The sequence below is a fragment of the Nycticebus coucang genome, chromosome 9 (genome assembly GCF_027406575.1).
Source record: "Nycticebus coucang isolate mNycCou1 chromosome 9, mNycCou1.pri, whole genome shotgun sequence".
Taxonomy (NCBI): Eukaryota; Metazoa; Chordata; class Mammalia; order Primates; family Lorisidae; genus Nycticebus; species Nycticebus coucang.
In genome coordinates, this window is record NC_069788.1 from 24854504 (window position 1) to 24881475 (window position 26972).

Below are 26972 nucleotides of genomic sequence, written 5' to 3' on the forward strand. Positions count from 1 at the left end.
TTTGAACCCTCCACCCTCGGCATATGGGGCCGGCACCCTGCTCACTGAGCCACGGGCGCCGCCCTGCACTAGACTATTTCTTGTGGCAGAAGAACCCATTCTTATTTCACATTTGCCCAGCTTTCTTTTTTCTTCCAAGTGGTACTCAATACTTAGAAAAATTAATACTATTGTTAACATAAATATTTTGTTATATATCTTGATTAATGGTGGCACTTAAGTTTGCAAGGTCCATGGTAAGTCATTTAGATATCAAGTTGAACTTGAGCTATTTGAAATGAACAATAAGGATATGAATGATAATCCTAACATAGGGAAGTAATATCATGAAATATTTTATTCTTTATAGCCTACATAATTGTCTATTATATCTTTTGTAAAATATATCAATATTTGGTTTAATTAATCCTGCAATTTAAATGCCCCCAAATAATCTCCTAATAAATGGCGGAATACACGTGTAAATCTGCTCAACCAATTCTCATCTAAAGCAATGTTTTCAATTTCTTCTGTGTTCTTTCTTCTTCTTCCCTTGAGTGAGCTAAGTTTTAAGAGAGAGTTAAGTCTTCCCCTAAGTGAGTTAAGTCTTAAGAATTATCATTCCAGCATTCGTGGGGAATTTCCTAGTATGATAGCATTCTTATTCCTCCCTTGTTCTCCCTGAGTTGCAACTCTCCAGCTCATTCAGCCTCTGTGCTCGTGATGGTACCCAAACCATGATTTACCACAATAGTGGCCCATACTTTCTGCACCTTCCTGGTCATTATCTGAGCACCTCCAAACTTACTAATGCTCTTTCAGTTCTTCTGGGGGGAATGGAAAATTGTTGCACATGTTCTGTGTCAAATATGAGTGTCCTATGTTCCCTTAAGGCTGCCTAAGTGTCACTGGTGAGGTAACTTACTCAGCCTTTGGTGCCTTGGCATCTGTTAAATACCCTCCATAGCCCCCTTATGCATCTTTGGAAATAAGATCAGTCTCCTCTATTTCAGGGCTCCCCCAAATCAATCATCCATTACCCCCAACCCCACTCCTAGAGCTCAGGAGACAGAGAAAACCTTATATTCTTCTCAGGGAGTGATGGATATCTTATTATGTCATATCTTTTTGAATTATTTTACTGCTCAATTATATACAAATTATTTGGGTTACAATTATGTTTAACTATAAATGTGAACATTATCACAGGTATGAAATCTCTCTAGATGTACATGAGGGGGAAAAGGGTACCTAAGGGTGATAAAAATGAATTAAAGTTTGTTTTGAAAAATCAGGAATGCTTCAAGAAAGAACATGTGGTAAATAGCCAGTTTTTCTACATCTGTAATAACTTTTAAGAAAGAAAATTCTATCTTTTACTAGAGCTGATTCTACACCCCATTCCAGTTAATGTATCATCCGCCACTTAGCTGTCAAGCTGGAAGCCACAGGACTTTTGTCAGTGGCACTTCCTCCTTCAACTATTCTCATTCATTTAGACATTATTTTACCTTGCAAATTTATCTCAAATTTATTCTTTAACAAAAATATTTTCTTCATTCTTCTTCATTTTTAATAATCATCACTAATGACTTGATGTATTACGCTAATTTTCTAACTAGTATTTCTACTTATATATTCCTCAAACTCCATCAATCTCAATTATTTCTTCCTTGCTAGTGCAATTTGAATTAAAAAAAGTGCTGATGATGGTATAATTAGTCATAAACCTTAGATTGAACTCTTTTTCTTAGAGAATAAAGCCCATAGCCTATAGCAAGGAATTCCAGGCCTCCCATGATCAGGAAATATCCATTCACAGCCCAATAGCCTGGGCAATAAAAGTCTCATTAAATTCTTCTTAGTATATGCTTGGCATGTTCATCATAGGTGTTTTTTCTTTCTTTCTTCTTCTTTTTTTTTTTTCCAAATGTTCCCTCTTTGTGGAATGCCTTTCTTCACTATCCCCCTCTATGTTGACATCCTTTAAAGTCCAATCCACAGGAATACTTTTCTCTCTCTGTGTCCTCTTCCTGCCCCTTTCCTGCTCCACAACAAAATACACAACCCATCTCAGTGGTGTTTCTGAACAGATTTGTTTGTAACTCTCATAATAGCTGCCATGTTCAACTGTGTATTAATGAATATCTTCTACACTGGGTCATTAACTTAATTATGTGTTACTTAAGTATTCTTTATCTCCAAGCAGCAGTAGGCAATTTAAGCTACTTTAAGCAAAAGGGAGAATTTATAATAAAGATATGGGGTGGCTCATAGAAACATCTTATAGGGAATATTGGCACCTGTCAAAAGCAGAGAGTCTTTATTTATAATAAAGATATGGGGTGGCTCATGGAAACATCTTACAGGGAATATTTGCACCTGTCACAAGCAGAAGGAAGCTTTTCTTGCTGAGTCTGAATCTCAGCTTTACCTCTTACCAACATTTTGTGAGTTTTCTTAATTCTAAGATGGGGATGATAATAATAGTACTTACTTCCTAGAACTACTATATGGTTTAAAGCCCTTAGTACGACTCTCAGGGGTGTCCAACATTTTTTCTTTTTCTGCCACCCATTGTTAGAAGAAGAGCTGTCTTGGGGCACACATTAAAAAACATAAACACTCGTCAACACTGCTGATCAAAACACAAGGTCCACTCTCACACAGTCTCCCAGGTTTATGAGTATTGACAATACTGTTCATTCTTTTTCAGAATCACTGTTTACAGCCATTTTGTCTTTTAATATACATATTTATTTTGCTTATTAATACTTATTTGTACTTTCACAATCTTAGGTAAACTTCCCACTAATACCTATTTTGGAACTAGAAGTTAGTCACCTCCAACAAGTGAAATTTCAGAAACAAAATGGCCTAAGTTCTAGATTGATTTTTGTAACTGACCACCTAAATGACATTTGGCAACCCCAAAAAGATTTTTGGTAAGAGCTATGGGACTTCATTCTTTTAAATCAATCAATCAATCATAAAAGAGTTTTGGGGCTGCATAGTTAGTATTCTGTTATTTTACATCATTTTCCTAATGGAAAATGTGTCACTTTCATATTATTATTAAAAAAATGTGGTGAACTCATGGAAACAAGCATATGTATTATTTACACACAGAACTGTTCATGAGTCTTTCCACTGTCTTCCTCCTCATCATCTCCATTGACAGCTGATTTCCATCCAGCTCTCAAGTACACAAACTGAAGACTGTTGTGACAGCAAGGTAAGCTTGGGTCTGAGAGAGACGGGTGTCAAACAGCTAGACATGAGATGTTTGCCTCTTTCTGGGACTCTCAACAGATGAATTCAATCACTATTTTTTGAGATTTCTCATTCATTTTCCTCAGAAGGTTCAGGGCCCTTATTTCTTTAACATGTCTGTGTTTGAAAATATATACTGCCCTCTCCTTTCACCCTACCTCAAAGCATATTTTTCTCTATTAATTGCTTGGCTCATCCCTGTGTCTGCCCTGGTTCTAAACTCATCCCCGTCTATAAAGTTTATCCTTTGTTAATCATCCCCTCTATGGGCACCATCATTCTTTGTTTCCATTCAATTATCTCTGTCCTTCATGACTTCCTACTTACATGCCTTGTATAACCTCAGTTCTTCCCTGTTCACATGTATCCCTCAACTTCTTCCTCAATTGTCCTCTCCATTTTATCTTCAGATGTCTTCTATCTATCTCTATATCCTTGTCATATACTTTTAAAATCCAGCATTTATTGGGTGCTTTATGCCAAGGTGTATGATAAACAAATGTCAGAAAAGATCTTGAGGAATCCTCAGCCAGCCTGTGAATTGGTATTATTGTACTCATTTTGCAGTTGGAAGAATAGAGTCAAGGTCACTCAATGAAAGAGGCAGAGCAGGTCCTAACAGACATTTGTCTCCTGAAACTGATCTCTCAGGCCTTAGGCCGTATGCTCTCCATTTGTTTGGAAATCTTTTGCCAGCTCAACCCTATTCTGCCACTTGGCTGAAATGACCAATTTCAAAATTTGCCAGTGGTGTAAATCCAGTGGATTTTCTCAGCTATCATTTTCCTTAGCTGTCTGCAGCACTCATCACTGTGGTATAAGTATTCAGAGAAATGTTTTTCACCCTGGCTTGTGACATTGAACTTCCTCTTGAACTTCTTGTCTTTTTTGGAAATTCATCTTCCTTTTCCTACCTCCAAAATATGACTGTTCACTAAAAACTGATGGAGCAGGACTTGAATCAGGTCCATTCTTATTCTAGCCAAATTCCTCAGCAATGGCATGTGTCAGGAGGAAAGCATTTTTTCATTTTTAATTGCTCTGAGTAATAACTGACTGCATTATATTATGAATTTATCTATGTAAAAGGAAAAGATAGGAATACCATAGCATAAAGAATGGGTGGAAGGAATTGACTATATTGTGTTACGATCTTCTTCCCTACATATGATATGGTTATTTGAAGATAGGCTATTATTATTAGAGATGTATACTGGAAATTAGAAGGCAACTACTAACTACAATTTAAAGAAGAGGTCTAAATGTTAAGTGAACAAAAGAGATAAAATCGAATTATAAAATTATCCATCTGAAAGAGAAGGGAAAACAAAGGACAGATGGAATGATAGACAGCAGCTAGCAAGGTGGCAGATTTTAATCTGATTTTATCAATTGACATATTAACTCCGATTGGCTATGCTGATATAAAAGTACACAGAAGGGAGTCATTGTGATCGGAGCAGGATATATTGACATTTGGGGTGTTCCTAAGGAGAATTTTAGTTGCTTTCCGCTCAAGAGTCAAGTGCGTTCTGTGAACTTGACTCAGCTTCTGCATAATTTGGGGGTTATTAGAAAGGCAGAATGTCAGGTGTCGCCTCAAAACTGCTAAATGAAAGCATATGCTCATTAAAATTTGAGTATCACTGGTTCAATTATTTTATGTCAATATATTAGAGAGCATGGATGGCTACAGAAGTGAAGTGATGGTAGCAGTATCCTCTCAAGAAAAGGTGAAAGTAGATGAGTCTTTGAGAAATCATCTACAGAATTTCAATGGAAATCAAAAAGTGAGAGCCTGAGATAGATCATTATACCCTTGAGGGTATTGTACTGGCAAAGGCAGGGAATGATTATGCAAAAAGTAGTATACATTTATTAATAAAGTTCATTTGTCTTAAATACTTGAGTGATATATATGCATTGCAGAGAATTTAAAAAACCTAGAAACACAGATGAATGCTACCAAACATAGTACCCTGTTATTTTATCTTCCATTTCTCATAATTATTTTTCCACTGTTAAACATCCTTTGAAAATATTTTGCTGTTTCAGAATAGTGAATCTTATAAAATTTACTAACTCTTTTTCTAGTTTTGGACATTTAACCTATGAACTTACTTTTACTCTCATAAGTAAAATTATAAAAATATCCATCTCTGAATATAAATATAGCAGAACATTTCTGGCTATTTTCTTAGGCTAGCTTTCTAGACATACAATCACCAGGACAACAAACATTCACTTTCTAGAGTTGCTCAATAATGTTCTTAGGTTGTGTGGAAACTTCAGAAAGCTGAAGAAGGTTTCATAAGAAAATGAATTCTTTTGCTGTGTCTGTGCCCTTTTCCTGCTTCACTCTGCCCCCTGGAATTGTGACATTGAATCCGTGGGAAGTGTTTAGTAACGTGACTGGCAGGTGGTCCATGCTATTAAATGTTAACTGTTACTATCAGGCAGAGTGCACAGGCAGACTTGGATTTGCATTCTTTGCATCATACCACCACAGGAAGGACGTAATCGCTTGCCTTCTACAAACCTGAATTGCCTCATCAGTAAAATGGGCACATACTATTCACCATTTCACACCGATTTGTGGGATTTTATCATATGTGAAGCGTATGGAACAATCCTATGACAAAATGAACATTCAATCAACGTTCACTAATAGTGTTTCTTATTTCCCTCGTCTTACTGATATTGAGGATTTATCTTTTTTTCATTGTCTTCCTCCCTTCTATGTTCATACTCCTATTTCTCAATTTGTGTATACCAATTGAAGGCAAAAATATCATCTACATCTTTTCTAAGGCAAGGAGAAGTGAAACATTAGGAAAACTTTTGAAGATGATAGTAATAATATGAAAGCATTAATAATCACATTACTGTCGTCATTTCTCAACATAGGGCACATCTCACTATATATACATATATGTATATATTTGCATATATGCACACACATATAAAATTTTGATTTTGATCAAAATACCAATTTTGATATATACTTAAGTTAATTAAAGAATGGGCCACTATTCAGGTATGCTAACTATTCATTACCTATGATTCGCATAGCATGACATTATGTTCATAATATACATAAATGGCAGATAGGGTTCATTTTCAGGTGGTATTGTAGCTTATATAGTGTCTATACAATGTATAGAGTGCTGGTACAGAAGTATCACAAGGCTACTCTATCTGAAATCATTGTAAAAGATACTGTATTAATCATGTCTGGCATGGCCACTAGAATAGGAGTAACACTTCATGTATGGGCAATTCTAACCCCTTGTTGAAGGGAATATTATCTATGAGGAAAATGTTGAGGATAAAAATATTAGAAAAAATGAGTATATTTTTGATATTTTTTCCTACATGAATATTTTGTCTTTCCCTCATGAGTAACCTAAATCCAAAATAGAAAAAATTTTCATTTTCAGAACTGTTCTTATTTGAAATCAAGTCTAACATTATTATAGATTTTTAAAAAAATTTTGACCATTGAGGGTAACAAAAATGATTAGTTGATTAAATGATTAAAAATAATAACATTACTGGGCAGCGTCTGTGGCTCAGTGGGTAGGGCACTGGCCCCATATACCGAGGGTGGCGGGTTTGAGCCTGGCCCTGGCCAAACTGCAACAAAAAATAGCCAGGCGTTGTGGTGGTCATTGTAGTCCCAGCTACTCAGGAGGCTGAGGCAAGAGAATAATCTAAGTCCAGGAGCTAGAGGCTGCTGTGAGCTGTGACGTCATAGTACTCTACAAGGGTGATAAAGTGAGACTCTGTCTCTAAAAAATAAAAATAAATAAAAAATAATATTACCAAAACTCTAAATGTTCTTTGGGGCTTTAGTAATCTCAATACCTAAAATTTTAGGTTTCATAAAATATTTTGAAATCATGTAAATAAAGATTTTAAATTTCACAAAATAACTTCTTTTGCTCCCTTTCTTATTATATTTACCAGTTTTATTTGAAGAATAAGTTCTACAGAACTTAGAATAAGTTGAGATGCTGCTTTTATTAATAGTATATCGGCATGGTTGGGGCACTTGGAAATCACACAAAATTAATACTCCGCCAGGCTCACCTAAGATTATATAGTACAGAAGAAATTTGCAATTTTCCATTTTCCAGAAAAAGTAGCCAGTAATATTTTATCCATTTTCCTGAGCCCTTGAGTACAAGCACATATCCAAGAGCTTAACCAGACAGAACACACATAATCAAACTCACCAGAGGTATCACATCCTGGATCACTTGGTTAGTAGCTTGAATTATGAGCTTTGAGAAAAGTGGGAACCAAGAACCCCTCAATATTGGGGGTCATTAGTTCTCTGAGCCTTAAAGACGATTACTTCTTATTTAAGACACATAATAGTAAGCTACTTCTTAGTGGTGTATAAAAAAATAGTCATTTTAATTTCCAATGCCAAGTTGTGAACTATAGTACTTTGCCTATATTCCAAGTCCCTGGGACATAAAACATGCTTAATAAACACTTTGAGTCAAAGGGAAATAAAGAAAAATATACTGCATGTATTGAACTGAATATTTATGACTTCTCCATCATTAGTAAAAGTGTCCTTATAGTAAATGTAAGAAAATTATTTGTTTGACAAACATAAACCTAATTATTTATGTGTAGAATCTTTTGGGGCTAGACCACAATGAGATTATAAATGCTTGACTTTGACTCGGTAGATTTTGGTGCTACATTGCCACCTTGTGGTTTGTCACCTACAATATGTTCTTTTCTTCAAAAATAGTAAGAATCAATGTTTTGTTTTTGTGACATATGATGTTAAGAATTGCTTCTGCTGTGTGCTTTTACACACACACACACATATCAGGAGCTTCACTAAGGAAATAATGCTTTGTTTTTCGATAAGATGGAAAGGAAACATTCTAAGAAGAATCCATTAATAGAGATAAAATGAGCGAAGTGGCCCATCCATTCTTTTAAACACATGATTTTCTGATATGATTTAAATTGTTAAGTACAAATATATTCCCTCTATTTGTGATAAATAACAACAAAAAATAAGACTTTCTCCTTCCTAGTTCTTTCAGAACTTATTTACATCCTATTACAATTATTTCTAACAGGGTAAGGAAGTAGACATGAAGAAAACATATATAGTAAGGTCAAATGTGCTTAGAAGACAATGACTAAAAATTTCTAAAGTAGATTTTTAAGAGATAAGAATATATAAACTAGTACATGGTAACATTATCCATTGAGAAGATGTATACTTCTGGGGAAGTTAATTGTATGTTTGATATAGGAGAGAATTTAGGGGACATTGAATAAAAAGAAATATTTTTAAAGTACTGTGAATTTATTTCTGAAGAAAGACTTTGAAGGGAATTAATACTTTAAGGGTGTCCTTTACAGGTAATATGCACACGAATTAACTGTCTTCATAATTGCTTACTTAAACTTTTATCTTCTTTAATTTCAAAATATTAAGGAGGTATAAATATTTTTGTTATACAGCTCTCTTGCATGACGTCTAAGTTAGGGCTTTTGATGTGCCCATCACCAGAACAGTGTTCATTTTATGAAAGAAGTAAATTTTTATCCTTCATCCTTCCTATCATCCCCTATCTTTGTTTTTAACATCCTTTATATTTCTTTGTGCCTACATATGCCCATTGTTTAGCTCCCACATACTAGTGAGAATGTGTGGGGTTTGGTTTTCCATTTCTGAGATGCTTGACTTAGTATAATGGTCTCCAGTTCTATTCAAGCTACAGAAAGATGACATTATTTCCTTCCTTTTTATGGTTGAATAGTACTCTATTGTGTACTATATTTTCTTTATCCATTCATGAATTGATGGGCACTAAGGTTGATTCCATGTCTTTGCAATTGTGAATTGTGCTGCAATAAACATTCAAACCCAACTGTCTTTTTTATAAAATGATTTATTTTCCTTTGGGTAAATAACCAGTAGCAGGATTGTTGGATCAAATGATAGGTCTAAATTTACTTCTTGGAGGAATTTTTATACTGTTTTCTGTATGGGTTACACTAATTTGTATTCCCACCAACAGAGTATAAGTATTAAAACTACAGTGAGGTGGCATCTCATCGTAGTTGTAATTTTCATTTCCCTGGTGACTAGTGATGGTCTTTGTCATATATGTCTTGGCCATTTGTATAACTTTTGGTGGGGGGAACTTCTGTTTATATCTTTTGCTCACTTTTTGATGGAGTTGTGTTTTTATTTATTTAATTGCTGATTTGTTTGAGTTCTTTGTAGATTATGGATATTAGTCCTTTGTTGAATGTACAGTTTGTGGGTATATCTCATTGTGTAGGTTGTCTTTACCTGTGTTAATGATTTCTTTTGTTCTGCAGAAATTTCTAATTCAATTCTCATTTATTTATTTTTTATCGCTGTTTTTGTCTTTGGGGTCTAAGTCATAAACGTTTTGTCTGAGCTGATATCCATAACAGCTTTTCTTACATTTTCTTCTAGAATTTGTATAGTTTCACATCTTGCATTTAAGTCTTTGAATTATTTTTTCTTTATCATGAGAAATAGGAGTCCTGTTTCATTCTTCTGCATGTGACTATCCAATTTTCCCAGCCCCATTGAATAGGGCTTTCTTTTTCCAGTGTATATTATTGTCTGCTTTGTCAGAGATCAGTTGGTCATAGCTGGTCATGATTTTATTTCTGGGTTCTCTGTTCTGTCCATTGGGCTATGTCTCTGCTTGAATGCCAGTACTGTGCTGTTTTGGTTGCTATAGCCATGTGTATAATTTGAAGTAGGTAATATGATGCCTCTAGATTTGTTCTTTTTGCTTAAAATTGCTTTGGCTATTTAGGCTCTTTTTTGTTTCCAAATGAAGTCTAGGATTATTTTTCTAAATCTGTAAAATATGACATTAGTATTTCAGTGGGAATTACATTGAATCTATAAATCACTTTGGGCAGTATGGACATTTTAAAATGTTGATTCTGTCAATTCATGAGCAGAGGATGTTCTGTTTATTTATGTGATCTATGATTTCTTTCCCCAGTATTTTGTAGTTTCTCTTATAGAGAAACTTTCACCTCCTCAGTTAAGCATATTCCTGGGCACATTATTTTCTTTGTTGTTATTGTTAATGGTATGGAGTTCTTGGTTTGACTCTTGGTTTGACTCTCATTTTGACTGTTATTAGTATATAGAAAATGCTACTGGTTTGTGTACACTAATTTTGTATACTAAAACTTTGCTGAATTTATATATCAATTCTAGGAATATTAAGGTGAAATCTTTAGTGTTTTCTAGGTAAAATATCATTTATCAGCAAACAAAGATAAATTGACCTTTTCTTTTTTTTTTTTTTTTGAGACAGAGTCTCACTATGTCACCCTCAGTAGAGTGCCGTGGTGTCACAGCTCACAACAACCTCAAACGCCTGGACTTAAGCGATTCCCTTGCCCCAGCCTCCCAAGTATCTGGGACTACAGGCACCCGCCATGACACAAGGCTATTTATTGGTTGTAGTTGTCATTGTTTAGCAGGCCTGGGCTGAGTTCGAACCCGCCAGCTCTGGTGTATGTGGCTGGCTCCCTAGCTGCTGAGCTACAAGCGCCAATCCTAAATTGATCTTTTTATTCTCGATTTGAGTGCCCTTTATTTCTCTCTCTTGCCTGATTACTCTGGCTATTTGTATAGAAATGGTGACACTGGGAGTACCCTTGTCTTGTTCCAGTTCTTAGGGAGAATGCTTTTAACTTTTCTCTCATTCAGTATGATGTTGGCTGTGGATTTGTCATACATGACTTTTATAATTTTGAGATACGTTATTTCTGTGCGTAGTCTTTTGACGATTTTTATCATGAGAGGGTGATGGATTTTATCGAATGTTTTATCTGCATCCATTGATGATCTTATGATCTTTGATTTTGCTTCCGTTTATGAGGTGAATCACGTTTATTGATCTGTGTATGTTTTATCATGCTTGAATCTCTGGGATGAATCCTAATTGATCATGATGAATCATCTTTGTGATGTATTGCTGAATTTGGTTTGCTAGCATTTCATGGTCGTTTTTGCCTCTGCATTCACTGGGATATTGGCCTCTGATTTTCTTTTTTAATTCTGTCCTTTTTCTAGTTTTGGTATTAAGGGGATACTGGCTTTGCAGAATGAGTTGCTCTTAGGATTGATTCAATTAATTGTGGCTGGAGCTTAAGGAAAGAGAATCCATATCTAGAGGTAACTGATAATAGAAAAGATAGAAAGACTCCTTTCCAGCATCCATTTTTCCCATATTATATCTGTTTTACCTGATTATGTCTGTAATTAGCCCTGCAGTCTTAACCCCTACTTAGATCAATTAGTTGTAAAGTTATGTTAAATGAGTAATTCAGTCTTTAATTTATATACACTCATTCTCATTTATTTGCTATCATTTTACTATAGTCTAAAGTTTGAAGAAACTTTTATTTTCTTTTCATACTTATATATGTAAATAACATCCATTGTGGAGGGAGTGGAAAACAGAGACAAATAGAATTGGAAGAAAATTATTCATTTATAAACACACCATTCATGATTGCTGCATTCACGTTTGGTATATCATCCAAATCTTAATGTTTTTTGTTTGCATGTTTGTTTTAGAAAATGGTATCATGACCCTATATACTTGTCCTGTTATATTATCCTCTAGTCCGTTTCATTCACTTGATCATATGTTTAAGTAATATTTATTCCATTTTATAGCTCTACCTTAATTAAAATTATTCTTTGTTATGAGACATTTGGATTATTTTCAAATTTTCATTCTTAAAAAACATACTGTGGTAAGTTTTTATATAAATGTATATGTGTGTGTGTTGTATACCATGGGCAACCCATACATACTTACTTGGTTTTGTTTATTATCTAATTATTTACTTAAGATTTGTCAAATATTCCTAGGAAGAAATTTTTGATAAGGAATCACTAAGACAAAGAATACTGACAATTTAAGATTACTAATTAATTTCTCACCAGATGAAATCCAATTTACTAGATATTTCCACTAGTTTATTTTTTACCTTCAATACTAAAAATGCCTTTTTTGTCATTGACATTTATTGATGTATAATGCACATGTTGAAAACCACACAATTGATAAGCTCAATGAATTTTCAAAAACTTATATTACTAGTGTTAACAACCTAGTTCCAAGGAATGGAATGTTGCCAGCATCCTAGAAGCTCTCCTTGTGTCTGTTTTGATTGATACTTCAAAGGATAGCTATTAACCTAACTTCTAACTGCACTGAGTATTACTGTCTATTTAGGACTTCATCTAAATGGAAGCACATTGTTATGCCCTCTTGAGCCTTTTTGCAAGCAACCTTTTGTTTGTGAGATTTTGGAGATGTAGATTGTTTCATTTTTTATTGCTCTATACTATTTCATTATCAACATTCTTCTTTAATCTTTGTTAATATGAAAGTATAAAATATAATATTCTCATATTCACTTGCAATTTTTGATACAATGTGAGGTTGAACATATTTTCTTGAATTCACTGTTTATTTGTTTTTGCTCTATTATGACATTGGTCATTTACTGTCCCTCTATTGTGACACTCACTGGTTACTCTAATATAAGTAAAACTTTTACTTTTATCCAAACAGTGAGTTACATTAGCCTTTAACTACAAAGCAGAATAGTGAAGTTCATTTGTTCACTATTTCCCAAAAAGCTAATTAAGACTTAAAGCTGAATTATTTTGACAAGGTTCCTTTCTGGGACCTCTGTAGTTTCAGAGTCTTGATCCTCAGCAGTAAGAAAGGGAACATGGTAAGTGGATTCCAGCCCCAGAGAGTTATTCATGCACATTGAGGCCTGAAGCCATTTTTCAATCTACCTTGCTGGTTCCTTTGACTACCTCATACCTTTTTGGGTCTTTTTTCAAAAACTAGTTTCTTCGAAATGTTCAGTTCTTTGTACTGCCCCAGGTTACAGAGCTTTGCTATTGTTAAGGCTGACTCCTACCCAAAATCAATAAAAAATGAGATGGGGAAGAGTCTTGCCTCAGGGTTACACAAAGAATGACCAGAGGGAGCTTTAATGAAACAGTGATGTCTGACCCCTTTCTAGACAGACATCTGACTTAATTAGTATGGGGAGAAGAGTGGGTGTTAGTATTTTTAAAAGGCCTCAAATGATTGTGATGGGTAGACAGGATTGAAAATCACTCTAATTTCTGTCTCCTTGGGTAATAGACTCAAGTCTACTGAATAAATCAGTTTTAAACTATAGTGTAAGCCAAGAATACCCCCTGGCTATTTAATGTCATGGCTGACTCTCACAATGTGCCAGTACCCTAATATTTGCCTTTTACAATTACTAGAAAATGCTACAAATTTAACTTCTAGTACTCACTTCCTTATTCTTACTAATTTGATTTATACCAAATAAAAATTGCTGTAAATGCACCAGTATTTTAGCTGAACAGTATAAACATCTGAATATGGTGGGGTTTGTCAGAGCTGAGACCTTTCTATGTTGAGAAATATAAGAAGAAAGAGATGCAGAAACAGTCTTCATTTTTGTAAACTTATAATAGGTGCTAGAGAATTCCAGGGCTTTTTAAGGATGGTAGCTTATCCCTGTGAGCTTTGGAAAGTATTCTCTTAAGTCTTGCTAGGGAAACTCTAGAAAAGTGATTCAAAAAGCTCAATCTCTGGGGAATACCAAAGGGAAACAGGAACCCATTGAAAAGGCTCCCAATGGCCAAATCTTGAACAATTTGAGCAAGAAACACATATATTAATATTTGATTATATCCCAAAGTAGCAAAACAAATATATGTAAATACCTGTGAGTCACTACTGATACAAACATATGAATGCATAATATGAGAGAATGGACAAATCTCTCATACAGAAGAATTCCAAATAATTATATAGATATTCTTCACTCTTTAAGTGTGAGATATTAATAGTGACTTTTTTCCAAAGAGTACAGAATCGAAAGGGTTTTGGGGTCGGACTTTTTTCCAAAGAGTACAGAATGGAAAGGGGGTAGGCTTTATAAGACAGATAACCAGAAAACATCACCTCAGTCAGGCAATCAAGGTTGATCTCAGCAGTCATAATTCATGATGGTAGTACATACCCTTGATATGATGCCTTGACAATGACACTTCATCTCTGTGGTGTTCCTGCCTAAACTGTATAACTCCAGTCTTACCATGAAAAAAAAGTTAGATAAACCCAAATCTAAGGACATTGTACAAAATTCATGAGCAGTATTAATCAAAATAGTCAAAGTCTGAGAAATTGTCACAGCCCAGAAGGGCCAAAGAAGACATGATTACTAATAAAATATAGTGTCCTGATGAGTTCCTGGACCAGAAAAAAAGACATTAGGTTAAAAATTGTCTTTAGAAACGTTTTTAAAATGTTTAAAGAAATTTAAATACTGTGTGAACTTTAGTTAATAATAAATATGGCAGTATGTGTTTATTAGTTTCATTAGTTGTGATAAATATACAAAAATTATATAAGATTCAACAGAAAGGATTCGCTTGGCTAAACTTTAGTCAGACTTCCAAAATTTCTTCTAAGTCTGCCTGCGTACTTCTTTATGAAATCCAATGCTAGTAATTTCTGCTAACAGTTCAGCAAGAACTTTCATCCTCAATATCCACTCATCAGGTCACTCCATCTCCACCATCTCACAGGTGATGTCTGATCACCTTGACTTTCTTCAGCAAAAATCCCATCAGGTCAGGTAAGCCAGAATTCCTTTTACAACTGATTTTCTATAGTAATTTTCTGTCCACTGACTACCACCCTGATCCTTCCTACTTACCCAGGTTGTATTTGCAGTTGAGCCCCATCTCTCTTCCTCCCTGAAAGACCTCATTGCAGCATTCACTTTCACTGTCACCGAGGTCCTGAATAAAGTTTTCCTTACTATATTTTAACAAGTATTATTGAATAATTTTTTCTTTAATAGATGTTACCCATAGAGGAAACTGAGTGTGTAACATATAATAACTCTCTGTACTAGCTTCACCAATATTCTGAAAATCTGAAACTATTCTAGAATACATTTTTTTCCAAATAAAAGTAAAGAAGAAAAGAGCAAGAAAGGCCCACTAGATCAGCAGCAGCAGCCAGGATCTCATTAAAAATGCACATTCTCGAGACCTTGCCAAGACCCTCTGAATCAGAAATTCTGGGAGGTAGAAGAAATCTGCGATCCCGGTTCTGTGAGGAGAATCATTGACCTAGCTGGTTGGCCAATTCCTCTGCATCCAGTTGCTTCTCATTTTAGATGAGATCTTGTTACTTGTTCTTCAGTGCCCAAGAGTCAGATTTGTCCTCTCTGCAGCTTCTGATTACCTAATTGTCACCTTTCACGGGGTTTTGGGATGCTGCCTCTTGTCTCCTAGTATAAACATTTGATATCCCTTCTCAGACCTTGTTGTGCTCATGTTAGGTGTGTCTGGATGGCACCTGGTCTCCTGGTTCCCAGGGTCAAGGATGGATGCTGGGGCCAAGTTGAGCTGATATAGAGTGATTGCAGATAGAGAGCCATCCCACACACTTTATTACAGGAAAAAGAAAGAAGCTAGACAAAGTGACAGTGAAGAAGGAAGCTACACCAAGAGTCGCAAAGTGAGAATACATTCCAGAGAGCGAGGAACAGGTCGATCTCCACCAGTGCAGAAAGACCCGGGCAGCTGAGCACACACTGCCTTTTAAATGTTCGCGAGTTTGTTGCACCTTTCTCCTGGCAGGGTTGGTTGGAGTGACTGACAGGTTGGAGATACATAATAGATTACATAACAGGTTACATAGTAGGGTTATATATAACAGCTTTCCTTTAAATCCTCATAAAACTCTACCCATGCTGTTAATGAGCTCTAGATCAGTTGAAAGTCAGTCACCAGGAACTCTTTTCTACATATGTTCCCACCAGGGAACAGTTCCTAGGTGCAATTTGATTCCTAGCTACAGTTCAGTTTCCTGTCTCTCCCTTAGTCACTTCTGTTTACCCTCCACCAGACCTAGCACTCATGTCTTCCAAAGCTTCTCCAGCACATGCAGAGCTTATCCGTCTCTGAGAGCACCAAGCACCAATCGTGTACCAAAGACACAGGGTGAATTATTCTCTTGAGACAGAGGACCCCACCTACCAGATGTTGACCTTAGATAAATTATTCGACTCCTCTGCACATAGGTTCTCTTTCTGTAAATTGAGGATGAGAGAAGTCTATCTACCTTGTGTTTTTTGTGAGAACTGTGAGTTAATACACATAAAATGTTAAGAATAATATCTGGAACTTAGTGAGGAGCCAATAAACATGAGCTGATGTTATTGTTGGCCTTACCTCTTAGATGTCTCTTCACTTCTTTGAAAGCAGAGTATCGTGCAAAAAATAATGGCTCAATAAACACTGGGTAAATTGATTGAGTAAACTGAACCCACAGAATTTTATTTCAAATACAGTGAACCCTCCTCCCCAAACACCTAACTTCCAATCTTCTAAGGTACTTTGATTCTTAGTTGGCATGTTGGAAATAGTTCATGTCATTTATGTAATGCTTTTATGTAAAGCTAGAGAACTGGAGATTATATAAACCCTGGGAGTAAGTTAACCTTACTTCAAGATCTACCAGTTGTACTATTATCAGTGAGTAACACCACTTTAATTTTGATCAAAGATTTTTCTACTTCCAGAGGGCCTTAGCAAAGTTTCTGTTAGCCTAAGAGACGAGATTAGTCAGAAGCGAAATCAGCATGCCAGGGACTGTTCCAGCAGCAGGTGGGGAAGTGAACATGTTTGAATAACAGGGTCATATTTTGCTTATTTGCTCTTTGCCACAGGTTAAACAAAATGCAACAATATACTTGCCATAAATACACAAGCTTTGGTTGTTGTGCTTTGTTTTCCAGATGGGAATTAATGTGGTGGACTCTGCAGTATCTGGATTAGGTGGTTGCCCTTATGCAAAAGGGGCTTCAGGAAATGTAGCCACTGAAGATTTGATATATATGCTTAATGGCCTGGGGCTCAATACAGTAAGTTCCTTTAACATATTTTAATATTCATGCATTCCTTGCAGCTCCAAATTGCAATGCTTCTCAGATGTGGGAAGCAATTTCGAGGTCAAAGTTTTACTACACTTTTGCTATTTGCTAAAATGCACAGTGGGAAAATACAATAAAAATTCTTTCAGGGGCTTTATAAAGTAACTTATTGATGTAGCTGAATCCCCAATAATGCTACCATTTAACATTTTTATGGAGCTTCATGACCTCCAAAGTGCTTCTTTATGTGTTATCTGATTTGACTTCACACGCTTTGTGAGTCTGAGCCTGTGTTTTTGCTGCGACGACTGTGGAGTGAGTTTTGTAGTTTTGTTTTTTGTATGGATGTTTTCCTTGGAGGAAACTGAGACCTTGATTGTCTCACGGTGACAGCTAAGGCTTCTGGAAAGGATCCCAGGGCCCTTTTAAATTGGTCAATGGAAGAGTGGAGCTTAATAATACTTAGCATGTGGGACTCTGGACGGCAAACATCGTCTCTTTACATTTAGTCGCTGAAAAGTCACAAGCCATGTGATAACGTCCACCAAAATCAGCCCTTTGTTTTGTCACATGCATATGGGCACAATGTGTTAGTCTATAGGGCATATTTTTTAGAGACGTGATATAAAAGGTAAGAAAACTGTCCAGAGATTACTAGACATTCAGAATGTTCTCTGAGATGTAAATGCATTATTTGGATTACAAAATGGATATTTCCCTCTCTGCTGCCCCTGCCTCTCCTCCTTCCTCACTGTACTTCTGCTGGTGATCCAGGCGACACTATGTTTTCTTGCGGTCTCCATTTCTGCATCGTTTTGGTCCCCACTCCCAACATTTGCTCATGTTCAGCACCAGTTGGAATGGCCTGACAGCCCATACTCCACTTCACCGGGAAAGTGAGGCTCTGCCATCCTACAAAAATGTCTTTGAGAATCTTCCTATTTCCCAGGCCAAACTATTAGGTTCCTCCTTGCTACCTTCTGTTTTAACTCAGAACTTACCACAAGGTTGTATCCTGATTTTATTTATGTATCTACCTTCCCATGCAGCCAAACAGCAATAGTTATAGCTTATTTTTACTTGCTGTCTGTGCCATAAAGATGCTCAATAAATATTTATCGAGAGGCAGATTTCTCTTGGCACTGAACACCAACAGCTGTTGCCCACAACCACCAAAGCCATTGCCTATCTTCTCTGGTTAGAATAAACATTGCTTCATTTACAAAGTAGCTTAATTATTTCCATCATGAGGCCATGAAAAAAACTGAAGGAAAATCAATATTTTCTTAAAGATTTAGATATCCGAATTGAACTCAACCGACAGCTGATGCTCATTATCAGTGTGGGGTTGAATTGCAAATAAGTTTATTCCTAAGAATTTCACAATGCAACGAGGATCCCTGCATTGAGTAGCTGCCACAATTCAACCAGTTACCAAGCAAACAGCCAAGATTCTTTGCTGAATCCAATCACTATGGGTCCCAGGTCTACTCAATAGGCAGGAGCCATTAACTTTGACTTCTGAAATATTTTGGTGGTTTGTCCCTTCCTTACTATCATTCCCTGAACATAGATTCTTAGCTTTTTCTGGGTGTTCATTTTCTACATGGGTTGGCTGGCTCCAGACTTGCTTTTAAATTCATCCTCCACGCTGCCATCAGAAGATTCTGTCTAAAACACAAGTATGAATAAGCTCTGCTTCTCTGTACCCACCAATGAATTCTCACTTCCTACAAGGCAAGGTTGGGCTCTATCACATAATCTGGCCTATTTAGAACTTTTCCAGTAAAAAGGGGGTACTTTCCTTTCTACGCATATATACCCTAGTATTTTTCAGGTATCTTTTATTGCTATTCTCTCATCCTACCTGTGGCACCCCAGACACTCCCTGTGTCCTTAATGACTCATATCAGTGTTTCTCCACCTTTTTTATCTCACGGTACACTTGGACCCATAGTTAAACTTCTGCGGCACAATTAAATTATATTGATCCCCCAAAAAAAGTGTAGAAGAAAAGGAATATACTTACTTGCTTTGAACTTCCTTTGAAATAATTTAATTAATGATCTTTAAAATTTTTCTGGCACACCTAAGATGCTCTCAGGGCACACCAGTGTGCCATGGCACACTCATTGAAAACCACCGACTCATATAATCCCTTGAAACTTGGGTCAGGATTTACTTCTCTTGACACCGCTCTCTGACACATTTGTTTCTAATCTCTTTTTCTTCGTGGCTCCGAGGCCCCACATCTCTCCTTTCTGGGACTATCTCTATTCATGACTTGAACTGTAGTATCGCACATTCTGTTTATAGCTTCATGCCTGCTGGACCATTAGCTCCCTGAAAGCAGAAACCACATTCTGCATGAGGTTCATGAAACCCTAGAAGTGTATTTGCACTTGATGAATGATTCAGAAATAAATGTGGTGTTCTTTCATAATAATCTTTGTTAATTAGAATAAAATGGTGGAGAAAGGCCAAAACAAAACTCTTCTCTGCTATGGTATCAACAAATTCTGCATAATTGTTACAAATGGAATTCTTTAAAATGAAGAACACTAAAACATTTTCATTAAACCTTGGTGGATGTAATTCAGAAGTGAAAGACACATGAAACGAGTTACTTACAAAACTTAAATATCTTCGAATTAAGAATAGTTAACTAAAATTCACCTAACAGTTACTACACTCAAAGCTATTACTATGGCCTTGATAAAATCAAATTTCTCAAGCCAAAGCACATGTTAGGACCCCAAAAGTCACTTTACATGGGTCATTACTTAAGTTCTGAGATACACAAAAATGAAAGAAACAAAAAAAATCTATGCAGGTAGAGACAAAGCCTCCCTGGCAACACTGGGTGAATCAGAAAGGACGTTGTCAACTGGGTTTCTTGGAAGGAAATAATGGATCATAGCACAGTCTGTCTCAAAAGTTTCATAGTGACCCACATATAATAAAGAAATGAAAGTCATTTATAAGTGTCATTCACAAAATATTTTTCTTGATCATTCCTAGAAAGAGAAGTAAACTGCAAAGAGAAGGGCACTCTAAACTTTTGCAAGGGGAAGTGATTAACTATATTAATGTCTCCAATTTCTAAAATGATAATTACAGTTATTAAAAACCATAGGAGTATTTATATTTGTATAGTTTAAGAAAATGACAGATTGCCATAAATATTAAAAATTAAAGGAAGACTGAGTATGTGCAATTTTAAGCCCACATTTTTCCAGTCCGTGTTGAGGGAAGACTTGGAGGTTATGAAATGCTACATAAAGGAAAATTGGGGGGTTAACCCATCCAATGTCCGGCCTCCTCCTGTGATAGCAAAGTGCTGAGTAGAGATTTAGATAGTGACCCTTCATTACACCAAGGCTGAGAGCATGCCATGAACTTGGCCTCCATACCCAACTGCATATCTGTCATCCATGGATTTACCTAAGCCTTTGTTGATCCTATTTCTACTTTCAGACAGTACAATCTCTCAGGAAAATGGGTTCCAGATGTGCACTAAATATTACTTCATTTTATTTGAATTACTACTACCTCTTTCAACATCATACCAAGAATAGTGTTTTTGATCTTGTAGATAATGTATGTATGTGAGCATACATACATATATATTCATTCACCTTCCTATAAACTTTATGGCTTTATCACATTCATATACTAAAGAGGAGTTTTTCTAAGTCAGTTTTCATCTAAAAATTCCTCCACAGCATCACCATTTTGATTTCCCTTTGCCAATGTTGTTAACTGTTTTCTAGTTCAATTACTGTCTTTCCTAGGCTTTAGGTCCCAGCCTCAATTACACTGCGTTGTCCAGGGGTGTGAAGCCTGTGTTATTGTAGAAGGGGAAGATTCATGATGTGTTTTCATAAAGCAGAAAAATCTAAAATGGTGACTACATGATTCATGAAAACAAACGTTGCCTCCAAATTGACAACGAACAGCATGTTGTTTAGTAATTTTAAATGGTTAAGTAACTGCTTATTAAATTAAAGGGGATGGGTAGTGTCTTTTTTCTCTCTAATCTCCTTTCCCCCTTTTCCTTACTAGGGCGTGAATCTTCACAAAGTGATGGAAGCTGGTGACTTTATTTGCAAAGCTGTAAATAAAACCACGAACTCTAAAGTAGCACAAGCCTCCTTGGGGATTTGACTTGGGTGGAATTCTGACTTCAGTCCGAGAAGACAAATTTCAGCTACATAGACATATTCACCTAAAATCATTAATGTCAACTTGTTCTGTAATGTAAGGGGTGAAGAGATACTCTTTAAAAAGATTATAACTGAATAGATTATGAAGTCTACAGAAAGCAATACCAGTCATCAGGGAAATTGCAAGCTGAGGACAAATAATGAAGTTGGTAGTCATACTTTTGAACCTGGAAAGAAAGTGTCTTTCACTCTCATAAAAATAACATTTTAAGTTAGTAGACAGGAAAATTGACTTCAGATTTCAATCATTATCCAATACTGTGTTAATACTTAATCAAGTGGGCTTAGCCCAGCATACACATTGTCAGTAGTTTATGAGCTCCGGCAGAGTGTGTGGCCTCAATATTATGTGTTATGCCTCTGGATCTCAACTTTTCATTTGCCAAGTCAGTTAAGTTATAGACCGAGAGCCAAATCTCCATCTGACCCCTACATAATTTTTAGCAATAGAACTTTTGTATTTCAAGTATGGCTAACATCTGTTAATTATTTCAATGACTTTGTCTTGTTCCAAGAGGCTGTGGTCAATGGCCAGATGCCACATCCTGGAAACACGTTATGATCTCCCATGTTTGTTACATTCACCAGTTTGCTATATTTTACCTTTATCATTTATAGTGAGAACAAGTGTAGTGTTACTTAACTGTTGAGAAATCAAAAGACATAACTTTTGTCCTAATGTCTAAGTTGCCGTGATGAGAACAGGTTGATACATGGATCATAATCTGCTATTTAATTATCTATCAATTTTTAGATGCCTTCCAAATTGCCTCAGAAAAATACCGTTGTGATCCTAAGAGTATTAAGATAGTTTTAAATTCATGAAATAGCCGTTTTCCATGATTCATGGCACTGTGATTACATCACATCATTTTCGGTTGATGTTTTTCAATGGTTATTTATAAAGGGGAAGTGGCTGAAACTTTGTCTATTGTACTAGAAACATTTCTAGAAATAGCAAAAATTAATATATCAAAGATTGAGATGAGCATGGGAACTATGTCAAGAAAAATATTTCTGTAACCTATGCAAATCACATGGGGGCCTGAAATATCAGTTCTATTATTTATATAGAATTTTCCAATAATACTGGGTGATATTATCTTTGAATAAATTTGAATATAAATTGAAAGTGAGCATGGTGAACTTTCTAGGGACTATTCATTAAAATCCATTAAAATAACAAAGAAGTTCGGAGTGAATTCATGAGTACAATGCACATCATCTGGGTGGTGGGCACACTTATATAACTTTGACTGAAACCGTACGAAAGCAATTCATGTCACCAAAACATTTGTACACCTGTAAAGTTCTAAAATAAAAGAATTCAAAACAGAGAAATATGGATTGCAATTATCTTCAAATATATGCAATAAGAAAAGAATCACGAGAAAGACGTATTGGTGATTGACAAAACCAAACTAAATTCTCATGGAAGAGGGCAACTTACCAGCTTGTGACATGGTTTTGGAGCAGGAGGTGTAACAGCAAACTTGTCTTGCAGAGAACGGAGTGCAATCCTGTTTCGTGCAGGGAGCAGATGAGGTTACAGCTGCTTATGGATCTTCCTTGTGCAACTCTATTCCTAAAGTGCATGCCCCTGCACACCGGGGCAGCGGGGGTGCACCTGCACAAAAGTGTGCCCTGCAGGATGTGTACCCATCTTCTGAGGAGGCTGACTTTTCCTATCCCTTACAAAGCTGTGGAGTTCTTCATTCTGAGATACTTGGAAAAGTTCTGCTGATGGAAACTGCTTACAGAAACAGTGAAGGGAAAAATGTTGCTGTTTTGAAATAAAAGCGATGGGCTTTTTCAAAGGGCAGACGAAGTCGTCGGAAACCCCAGGTGCGGTTTAGGACCCAGTTACACAGTGTTGCACTCTTGTCAGTCTGGGGATGGACTTCCACAAATGCCTTGAGCTGCTGAACCTCATTCGCTATGTTTGCTTGTGTTCCAGATTGTGCAACTCTATTCCTAAAGTGCATGCCCCTGCACACCTTTGGTGTCCTTTCTGCATCCAAATCATCTGAACCCCTTTTCTAGCTTAAAAAAATTTCCTTTGTAGTTATGGGGGAGAAAAATCGCATAATCACATAATGCTGCCTGAAGTCCCAGTGTTCAATCCCTTGAAGATTATATTTCAACTAACCAGGAAACATTGGAATCATTGTAGGATCCGCCTGAATAACCCACCGGCACATATATGAGGGTAGGTTTAGCTTTAGTACAAGGGTTTAGGAATAGCAAAGCATTTATAACTTTTATTCAAGTACAAATCCAAATAATCTTTTATAACAGCTTCTTTCAATCAAGGTAAATATCATTTCCCTGTCCTAAAACCTCTGATGACTTTTTATTACATTATATATTGATGACCTATTATAGACCAAGACTTTAAGTCCTCTATATGCTAGAAATGTTATAAATTCTGGATTCATGAAATTCACAAAGCAAAGGAAGCTGACTATAAATTTCTTGGAAAATTAAGAATGTCCTTTTTATGTTATTTATTCCGATCAAAATAACATTTAACAAACACCCCATTAGGACTGCTCATATGATTATTCTTTTCTATATATGTGGATCCTCTATCTCCTAAATGATTAACACCACATGTTAAGAGTGAGAGGATTATCCGGCAGTGAGTAAATAGGCCACAAATATCACCTACATCACTTGTAAAGAAGAGGTAAAAGTAAGTGCTGGAAACCAGGCAGGAATCTGAATTGAGGCAATTGGTAAGTGAAGGACTGCTGTAACTACTGAGGGCATCTCACTTTTGTGGGTCAGATAATACAAGTCTTGTGCCAGAATAGGGAGGCCTACAAGTTAAAAAGGCAGGTTGCAGGTGTAGATGGAGGGAGGAAAGGATTGGGCTGGACAAGCAAAGGAGGCAGGGGGAAGTGATAGAAAAAGGGAGGGAAAGAAAAAGGGAGGGGAAGAAAAAGGGAGGGAAGGAAAAAGGGAGGGAAGGAAAAAGGGAGGGAAGGAAAAAGGGAGGGAAGGAAAAAGGGAGGGAAGGAAAAAGGGAGGGAAAGAAAAAGGGAGGGAAGGAAAAAGGGAGGGAAGAAAAAAGGGAGGGAAAAAAAAGGGTGGGAAGGAAAAAGGGTGGGAAGGAAAAAGTGTGGGAAGGAAAAGGGGTGGGAAAGAAGAGAGAGGGAGAGACGAGAAATTGTATTTCTTGCCTCCCAATGGCTTTACTAGAAAGACAAATTTGCTCTGGTAGGATATCAATCAGGCCACCTTAAATTTCAGGTAACAGAAAACTCAGTAGGCTTAACAATAACAAAAATCGTGTCATGTAACATTGTCTCATGTAACAATGTTTCAGAAATATCACTTTTTCACCACTGTTTTAACTCAGAAGTTCAATCATGGTCTGAGCTTCCTACTTTTCTTTGACTCACCTTGAGGCTTCTGCAAGAGGCCAGCAGTTCCAGGCTCACCTTCCAGGCAGGCTCAGCAGCCGCAGAGGCTTGCTGCTTCTCCTCCTCCCAAACTTCGCACGTTTCACTGGGCAGAAAATCATCACACGCCACTTCCCTAAACTCTGATTTGCTTTGGAATATGCCAGTAGGACACACCAAATGAGCTCCTTGGTAACAGTAGAAAGATCAGGGAAGAAGACCTGAGGGGAGTACTTTGCACTGTGAAACCCAGAAGAGGGATTGAAGGCAGGTAAGTGAGTTAACAACTCTGAGGAAGGAGCCAATTACTTGGAAACAAAAGGAAAAGATGGAAATAGGTATTTTGTTTTAATTGAAGGAGCGTAGGTTTTAAGATTGAAGTAGTTGATCCTGCTAATTGGTCTGTCTCTCCCTTTCTTTTTTCAGGAAGATAGGAAATGAGATCTTCTCTAGAGACGGGGATGGAGTGAGAGCTTGGAAAGAATGGTGAAGTTGGACAACCCCCCCACCCCCAACACACACACAGAAGCATAAGAAATTAATTTACTCTGCTATAGATTACCAAGGGCTCTTATGTGCTAGATCCAATTCCATTTATCTGTTCTTACACTACCATTACTACTCAGCCCTTGATAGGCTCCCAACCTGTCTGAAGTCCCTTTTGGCTTCTCTGACATGGCTCTTTCCTTGTACCTAAACTTCCTCAGCTCCTTCATCTCCACCTCATTTACGTTTTGCCCTCCTCCTTCTCTCCTTTATTTTTAACTATAGACTCAACAAACGCACAGTTTCCTAAGACCTTACTATTCAACATGTGGTCTAGGGCCAGCAGGGTAACCCGGGATCCTTTGAGAAATGCAGAATGTTTAGGCTGTCCTCAGATCTATTGCTTCACACCCTGCATTTTAACAAGATCCCCCATATGAGTCGCATGCACGTTAAATTTGAGAGGCACCTGCCTATTTGGAATCGGAAGCTTCCTGTATATTCACAATACCTTGTGTCACTTTCCACCTTGTACATTGCAGTCCAGTTCCCTGTCTTGTCTTTCCTCTTGGAACAAGATACACTCAGGCCTATCTTGGGTCCTTTACCTTAGTTATTTTTTTCTATCTATAGTGCTGTTTCCCTGGCATGACTGGTTCCTTCTTGTCACTCAAGCTTCAGCGTAAATTTTCCCTCCATAATGAATCTCCATGGACCGCTCCATTACTTTCTCTCATATCAACCTGTTTGTTATAGAATTTTTATCTTTTATTTATTAGTTTATTTTCTTTCTTTTCCCAACAGAATATCTCTCCATGAGAGCAAGGGATTTTCTGTCTTGTTCTCTCTTACTTTCATAGTGTCCAGAACATAATTCTAGGGCTCCACTGTGTCAGTACAGTAAATGTCACTTGGAGTGAAAAATGAGATTCAGACATACACCCAAGCAGCCAGATCACCCCACGTTTCTAGTGTTAAAGAGGAAGAAGCAGAGGATGCAAAACAAATGTCAATGTCCTCCGGCACATTCCTCTTCTTAATTCTGTTTTCCAACTTCATGAGGTATACGAGTCATGTGAACAGCCTCACCATCAATCAGGATTTCTCCAGGAGGCGTGAATCTGAGACAAATTCCCCAAGTTTCTATTGCGTCTACTTTGGCACTCTCTGGACTTAGGCTCTGGAGGAAAGTGGCCTGATTTTGAGCCTTGCTCTATTACTCAATGGCTAGACAACCTTATTCAATTCACCTCATACCTTTAAGCCCCACTTCAAACTTCACTTCCTTCATCTTTAAAACTCAATGGTAACCCTTCTTTATTCAGCTGTTGGAGAGATTTCATGAAATAATGCTTATAAGTGTTTACTAAAGTGCCTGCCACTTAGTAAATAATCAATACATGTTAACTAATATCATTTTATCATTTTTATTATTCCTTTTTATGGCACTGTCTGAAATTGGAAGCTTTCCTCCTTTCTGAGTTGCTTAACCATCAAGGAGGCTATTGTAAAAGAACGCCTTTTATCCTGATCCATAGAGAGAGTACAT

General features: G+C 36.7%; 1 protein-coding gene across 4 annotated transcripts in view; it reads left to right on the forward strand.

Moving 5' to 3' along the window:
• Nucleotides 1-21696, forward strand: part of HMGCLL1 (3-hydroxymethyl-3-methylglutaryl-CoA lyase like 1) — a 145662-nt gene extending 123966 nt beyond the window's left edge. For all 4 annotated transcript variants that reach the window (XM_053603413.1, XM_053603410.1, XM_053603411.1 and 1 more), the window contains 2 exons: nt 17170-17295; nt 21370-21696. In XM_053603413.1, coding sequence (XP_053459388.1) covers nt 17170-17295; nt 21370-21471 — 228 coding nt within the window. In that variant the 3' untranslated portion in view covers nt 21472-21696. The remainder of the gene's footprint in view (nt 1-17169; nt 17296-21369) is intronic.
• Nucleotides 21697-26972: the final 5276 nt, after the last annotated feature.